The 7635-nt window shown below is 52.4% G+C and overlaps 1 protein-coding gene across 1 annotated transcript in view; it reads left to right on the top strand.

Moving 5' to 3' along the window:
- Positions 1 to 315: 315 nt before the first annotated feature.
- The window catches only part of PCP4L1 (Purkinje cell protein 4 like 1), a 21133-nt gene continuing 13813 nt past the window's right edge, over positions 316 to 7635 (top strand). The window contains exon 1 of the mRNA XM_081825275.1: positions 316 to 559. Within this exon, the coding sequence (XP_081681401.1) occupies positions 551 to 559 (9 nt within the window). The 5' untranslated portion in view covers positions 316 to 550. The remainder of the gene's footprint in view (positions 560 to 7635) is intronic.

The following is a 7635-nucleotide window of genomic DNA, read 5'->3' as shown; positions in this document are numbered from 1 at the left end:
TTCCTTCCAGCTCTTCTTTCTTCGCTCCCACAAATTCGCACACTCCTTTCCCTCTCTCTCCTTCCTCCTTCGTGTATTACTCCTTCCTCTTCTCCTCTGCTCGCGCTCCTTCATTTTCCGTGCTCTCATCCCCCGACGGTCTCCCCCTCCTTCCCGCTCTCTGACTGTCTTACCCTAGTTTGGAAATGCAGCAGACCTCTGGGCCTGCCCCCATTGGATGCGAGGGGCCGTCACTCTGCGGCAGGAGGAGCTCCTATTGGTCGGGCTGGAGGCGGGTACGGAGCTGACTATAAAAGGTGGTCCCGGAGGAGGCGCGCGGAGCTGCTCCGACTGCACCGGGTCGGAGGGGGACACCTGGCGGGAACCTGGTCGCCGAGAGCCGGGGTGCGGGTTCCGGAGCAGCGGCTCCCCGCACTAGACTCGGCCCTGCTCGTCAGCCGGGGCGCGCCCCTCGGAGCCCGGCCACTCGCGGCCGTCGCCCGCGCAGCCCCGAGGGCCCCTCGCCGCCCCTGCACGTGCCGCGCCCCGCGCGCCCGGTCCGGCCGCCGCGATGAGCGAGGTGAGCGGCGCTGCCGGCCCCCCACCCCCACCCCCGCCCCCCGCTCCGGGCGAGCCTGCGGCGGGGAAGCCGTGGCCCGGGTCCCGAGGAGCCAGGGAGGGCGCGGCAGCCGGGAGCCGCGGAGACCTCCGGGGGCGCCCCACTGCCCCTCCCGGGAAGCTCCCACCTCGGGCGCTGGGAAGCGACTGGAAGACCGAGGCTTCAAGCCCCGCACTGTGCAGGGAGCTTTTTTTTTGCGGCGGGGGGGGGGGGGGGACGACTGGCATCAGGCGTGAAGTGGGACTGCGGTCTCAGGCGATAAGTCGCCTCCTCGGGATTCCACCCTCTGCATCTGTCTTGCCACTCCGAGGTCACTCGGGCTTCCCTTCAGTCCCCGGACTTCGGAGAGAAACGCTCGCCTGTATGGTCCTTCTCCGAGGGCTGTGTTGCTCTTGCACTGCTTAGGGAGCCTTCAGCAAGAACTCCAGCCTAGCCCCCTGGGGTGGCCACATTTCCCCTTTTAGGAAGGGGGCATCCCACCCTCCACTCATTCAGACAGGGACCAACCATTGGAGGGACCATGTCTGATATTCCGGAGCCCCTGTAGCGGGGGCATGTCCACTCCTGGAGAGCTGTCCCCTTCCAGAGAGACCTCCCTCTGCAGTGCTTGTTACATCCTAGGTCTTCCTGTCGGGATCCACCGTGTTCATCTGAGCCAGAGCCAGTCCATTAACTGGGATTTTTCTCTTTTCCCAGAACACCATCCATAGGTAGGGAGGGGTCAAAGCAGAGAAAGACCTCTTCCATTGTTTGAATGCATTCCGTAGGATCCAGAATCAAGGATCTTCCATCCCAAGTGAAGTCGGTGCGGACGGTAGCATCACAACAAGCCTGCTCCATGCAACCCCGTTCCCAGTGCCCAGGATCTTGTGATAAATCCAGCTTCTCGGCTATATGCCAGGTCCCAGCCCTACTACTTACTAGCTATGTGGCCTTAGGCCAGTTCCTAAACCTTTCTCTGCTTCAGTGTTTAATCTATAAAATTGGGGTAATACGGATTGTTCTGATTCAGTGAGATAATATATGAAAAGTACTTAGGACATAGCACAGAGGACGCACTCAATCTACTTTAGCTATTGTTATTCTGTCCCTGTTTCTTCTTTTCTGTTTTGGAATATTACAGAAAATGAGCACAAGACTTCTCAAGAATACCAGGCTAGTGGGGGGACAAGACCCTGGAGCTGGGTCTCAGTTTAGATCTTTATCTTTAGTAGGAGCTCTGCTGACCTCCCACCAAAAGTTGTCATCCAGGGAGCCAATTAGTGCTGACTGCTATGTTGTCTTGGTTGCCATGTCCACTAAGTTTATCCTGGAAAAGTCGGCTAGTCTGGGGGCTGCAGATGAACTAAAGTGGTTTCTAGTCCCTCAGCTGGTTGTGACTGCGACCATGGCAGCCTTTCAGAAAGAAAAGGAAAAAATATATATATATTGTTCAGTCTTCTTTCCTCTTGCTTCTAGCATGAGCAGCCGTGATATGAGAAGAGAGGTGCTCTTTGCCCTCTTTTTCACTGAGGGCTGGAGTTCAAGGCCCCCTCTAGAGTTTCTAAATCTGCAAGTTGCAATTCAAGCCATCCCCTGGGAGTTTGTGATCTGAAGGCTATGCCAACATGAAGATGTGTGGTTGGTCTGAGCTTTTGGGGGCAAGTGCACAGACTCTGTAGGACATGCCACAGGGGCTGGCATTTACGGTGATATTTGGTGGGGTTCAAAGCTGTTTCAGCAACAGGGAAAACAGTTTCGTGTTTGAGGGGAAAGTCAAGTCTTGACTTAGTTGCTGAACTTGGCTAGCCTCACTCAGGAGCTCAGCAGAATGATGACAATAGGATCCTTGGATGGGGACTAGCTGTCAGTGTGTGTGCAGGGCTGCCCAGCCTCCAGGCTGTCAGAGTGAGTTGGTTCTAACTAACAATTTAGCTGTCAAAGCTGCCTTCTAATACGGAGCTGAGCCTGGCTTCAGGGATGAGTATTTATAAAATCCAGAAGCAGCCACCTGGGTGTACACAGAGACTAGCTCCTTCTGAGCCAGGTCCCCAGAGGGGCTCTGCTTCCCTAGAGGCCAAGACCAGGCCTGTTTTCTTCCTCTTGAAAGAGCTCTGATAAAAAGCGAAAGTATTGCTCAGGGCTCCGGAGCTCTAGGGAGACTCCCGACTGCTTCATTTCTCTCGGTGCATCCCCACGGGGCTCCTTGCTCAGGCAGAAGTGCCCAGCCCAGGAAAGCCCTGTGCACCCTGAATCTTATATAAGCTTCACCTCCCCCACCTGCTTTTTTGCTTGCTTCAGAGAAACTGCATGAAATGAGAGGAGTTGGGATCTCATGAAGAGATTCGCATTTCAACTGAAGAATAAAAACTGGAGAGCAGTCTTCAGACCTGGTGCGACCGAAGAGTAAGGGTGCTGGTGGGGCCGCTGGGGAGGATCTCCAGCTCTACTTTGCCTTCGTGGCTGTTTGCTCTCCCTCAGTACGGCAGCAGAGCATCTCCCTGTCCATGTGCGTGTATATTCGTGCACAGAGGAGCTGCAGGGACTCATCCCCAGCTTGTCGTATTCACAGCTGCAGGCCAGAGTTGATTGCTGTGAATCACAGTCTATCTCTGAGAGTTCTTAACTTTTCGCTAGTTTCAGTGAGGGATGGGAATGGGCGATGCATTCATTCCCTGGGGGCTCTTGCCTGTAATCCCTTGTCATATGGTGGAGCTGGCTGCTTCAAGGTACACTTGTAAGTTCTCCTGTGATCCTGTTGCATTTCTCAACCGGGAGGAGCCCAGCTGGGGGAATCCCTTGGTCTGGCAGTCATTCTGTTGCAATGGGGGTCATGGATGATTGGGAACTGTCCTCATGGTGTCTGTCTTGTGTTTGCGCTGGCAGGGGCTGGACCAAGGAACAGATCAATGAGAAATCTCACTAGGAGAGAGCTTAGAACTGATACCTCCTCCTTTATTATTCTGCTTGCTGTCCTCTTAGGTAATAGGAATGGGATATCACATTTGGGGGATCACATTCTTTTTCCTGTGCATATCTGTCAGAATCCCCACAACAGAAGTTTGGTCAGGTTGTCTTCTGTGAGCCAGTTTTTAGGGAACCTGGTAGGGACTTGGAGGAAATCCAAGTGTCTCTCTCTCTCTTTGGTATTTTTTTATGATTATGTTTTTTTTTTTAAGATTTTATTTATTTATTTGACAGAGAGAGACACAGCAAGAGAGGGAACACAGCAGGGGGAGTGGGGGAGGGAGAAGTAGGCTTCCCACCGAGCAGGGAGCCCGATGCAGAGCTCGATCCCAGGACCCTGGGATCATGACCTGAGCCGAAGGCAGACGCTTAACGACTGAGCCACCCAGGAGCCCTATGATTATGGTTCTATTGGACATATAAAATAGAAAGGCTAGCTACTTAATATTGGGATGCCTTCCACCTCTGGAAATAATATGTCTTCCAAAGTAAGGGAAACCGGAACTTGGTTCTAGAACTTGCTCGTCCCTTTCTTAGTCACCGATCTCAGGTTGTTGTCTCTGGCTGCTTGAGCAGGAGCCTCTCATTGGGAAAAGTAGATGACAGTTGTCTTCTAACTGGGGATATGGACGACTCTTTCTCCTAAGCTGGGATCTGTTACCTCTCAGAAGGGCAAGTCTCTATAAGGGCAGGCACCCATAAATAATGGGGCTGGAGTCCAGATACGCAAACCCGATGCCTCTTTCATGTCTGTCTGTGGAGGGTCTTAACCGATGAACTGGATGGAGATAGGGTTGAAGGGGGAGAGGGAGGAAGAAGGATCAGGTCAGTAATTGTCTTTTCAAGGTAGTGTTCTATGAATGCCTTTCCCCGTTTTCTGTTTTTATGTAGTTCCAAACTGTCTTTCATGAGTCTGTTTTATCATGGAAAAAAAAATGAACCTGGTTTGCAAAAATTCTTTCAGATAGAAATACAGGTATATCTTTCACCAAGAGACTCTCAAATAATATATCCAGACATTTTAGTGATATAATTTTAGATTTGTTAAGAAGCCCTAAAGCTCATCTGACCCCATCTTCTCATAGATGAGGAAACTGAGACCCAAACCTTATGTAAGTTTACACAATGCTAGAACCAAGACGAGGGGCACAGACTTTTTTTTTTTTAAAGATTTTATTTATTTATTTGAGACAGAGAGAATGAGATACAGAGAGCATGAGAGGGAGGAGGGTCAGAGGGAGAAGCAGACTCCCTGCCGAGCAGGGAGCCCGATGCGGGACTTGATCCCGGGACTCCAGGATCATGACCTGAGCCGAAGGCAGTTGTTTAACCAACTGAGCCACCCAGGCGCCCCGGGGCACAGACTTCTCACAGCAAAAGAATTCCTTAAGAGTCCTTTAATGTGTTACCCTGGTGAGTATAGAATGCTTTATTTTATTTTATTTTTTTTTAAGATTTTATTTATTTATTTGACAGACACAGCGAGAGAGGGAACACAAGCAGGGTGAGGGGCAGAGGGAGAGGCAGGCTTCCTGCCGAGCAGGGAGCCCGATGCGGGGCTTGATCCCAGGACCCTGGAATCATGAAGTGAGCTGAAGGCAGTCGCTTAACTGACTGCCACCCAGGCGCCCCTAGAATGCTTTAATTTATATGCAACTGTTAAGGAATAGATCGCCAAGTACTTTTTACAGGAACTCTGAGCAGTGTGATTTAATAAATGCTGAACCAGAGGGGAGAGAGAGAGGAGAGACCAGCATGAGATAAGAGTTATCAGCAGTGGACATTTGGGTAGAATACTAGGCAGGACGAGTACTATCCTTCCTGATGCAGGATGATGTCTGGTCATCCTGGAAGTGGGTGCTGAAGTGACGTGGGAAGCCTGGAGGCCCCCTTTTGTGGTTCTTAGTTCCTGGTGTCCATCATTGATCCCCATAACTGCAGAGCATCAAGGACCAGAAGGAGCGGTTTTCTTTCTGAAAAGAAAGAAATGAGAGCAATGCTCTTAACTCTAAAGTACTTGACTTGGAGGACCCAGTGCCGGACGTCGAGTTGGTGTCCCTGCTAACCAAACAGGCGCTGAACATTGGGCCCTTCGTTGGGCTCCTTGACTTCCAAGAAGAGTACAAAGGCTTTGGGAGGAAAGCACTAAGAAGGGGGGAACAGGAGAATGTATTCGACCTGCTAAGTAAGTGATGGGAGCCTACTGGGATCCCGGGATCCTAAGTGCATAGTGTTCTCCATCCATACCCCGGACCGGCTGCTCAAAATGCCTTGACTTGCCCCAGACTTGTTTTACCTGCAAGAGTAAGCCAAGTGAGAAGCAGATCCGAAACCACTTTTCCTAGGAGATCTGCATCTCTGCAGGTGCCTATAAACCAGTGCCTCAAAACCTGGCCCTTGACCCGTTCTCCTCCCCGAGGTCTCATTCCAGGCTGACTCCTAAAGGCCTGCCCACCTGGTTTCCCAGCTCCCCCCCATGCCCCAGGGAAAAGAGGTTCCGTTTACCACTCTGTCGTCCTTGCTGCTGCCTCCCTCCCACACAAAGCCCTCCAGCTGAGTGTTTGCTTTGTCGGCTGTGGGGGGATTAATACGTTTATTTTGGGACATTAACGCCATGGGTGGGATGCACATTGAAGATTATAGTAATAAATGAAGCTTTGGCACTACTCGCTCTCCCCCACCCCTGCCCTCAGTGTGGGGTAGAAGGCACAGCTCCAAGCCGTGTGCAGAGCACCACAAATAACCACTCATTAAACCATGGCAGCCCATGCTGGGGGAAGGGCCAGGGCTGTTGACTCACTGCGTACCGTGAGCTGGCATGGCCAAGGAACTCTGCCTTGGACTCCGGTGGGGGGTTACTGCTATTCCAGGCAACAGGGCTGGGGTAGCTGAGGGGACAGGGGGCTTGGGAGCTTGGACTCTGCTTGGGTTCTATTCCTGTCTTGGGAGGCATCTGAGTTATAAGGTATTTGGGTTGTAGTCCTTATTTGAGGAGAAGAATGTGTGTATATAGAGCCTGAGGGAAGAATTCCTGGTTCTCCTTCTGTTAGTATGTGGAGGGTGACCTTGAACAAGTCTTTCCGAGGCTGTTTGAGGACTGCAGCTGGTTGCTGCACTGGAGGAATTGGAAAGGCTCCAGTCGCGCTCCAAACAGCCGGCTGGGGTCTCTCCCAGGCAGCCGGGCGGCTCCTGGGGCCCCTCGGAAGCCCTGCAGCAGCGACCTTCGTCTAGCATCGGGGGAGGATACGTCAGCAGGGGAAGAAGGGTCCCTGGGGACCCTCTTCGTCACCACTTGGAAGCAGATGCACTCACTCCAGTCCGCCTTCACTTTCTGCACCTCTAAAGCAAGCCGGGAGCTGACAGAGCCTAGGATTTCTGACAATACACCAGCGAGGAAAGGGTCTTTTGGGACTCCTATTTAGGACTTTTAGGATTCAGGCCCTTTGGAGGTTTCCTGCTCTGGACCGCAGGACAGGATTCTGAGTACCTGTGCCCATTCATGTGAGCCAAGTGACTCCGGCTGAACTGTGTATATGATGTGTTTTCATTTGCAAAGCACCCAAGCCGGATCGTGCAAATCCAGAGTGTGCAGAGGTGCTCCTTTGTTCCTTCTGTTGCTGCCGCTAACAACCCGTGATGCTGCTTTTCAGAGCCCCGGGGCAAGAGGGGTACAGGGAAATCTGCGCAGTTTCCCTGCCCCAGGTTAGGTCTCACTTGCTGCTTGGAGCAGAGGGGGTGACACCCTCTTGCCTCTTCTGGTAACACAGGTTGCTGTGGCAACAGCATCACTGAGGAAAAAGACAAAGAAAGAAAGAAACACAGCCCGGGCAGGAGGCAGGGCGAGCCTGGCCCAGCGGGAGAAGGTCTCTCTTCCCCAGTTACCACTGCCTGTCTGCTCTCAGGCTCTTTGCCGAGACAACACCAAGCAACCATCCCTCTGAGATAGCGGGTAGATTTGCACAACCATCTTTATGATTAAAACAAAAACGTGTGTGTCGTGTCTTAGGGTTCTTTGAAATGAAATGTGAACTTTTACGGGGGTTCAGGACACCCCTCCTGTGCACCTGGGAGGGGCTCCAGGAGGCTCCAGG

Source organism: Leptonychotes weddellii, chromosome 6 (assembly GCF_054177405.1).
Source record: "Leptonychotes weddellii isolate Sample4059 chromosome 6, ASM5417740v2, whole genome shotgun sequence".
Classification (NCBI taxonomy): domain Eukaryota; kingdom Metazoa; phylum Chordata; class Mammalia; order Carnivora; family Phocidae; genus Leptonychotes; species Leptonychotes weddellii.
This window is presented reverse-complemented; position numbering and strand designations above follow the sequence as displayed.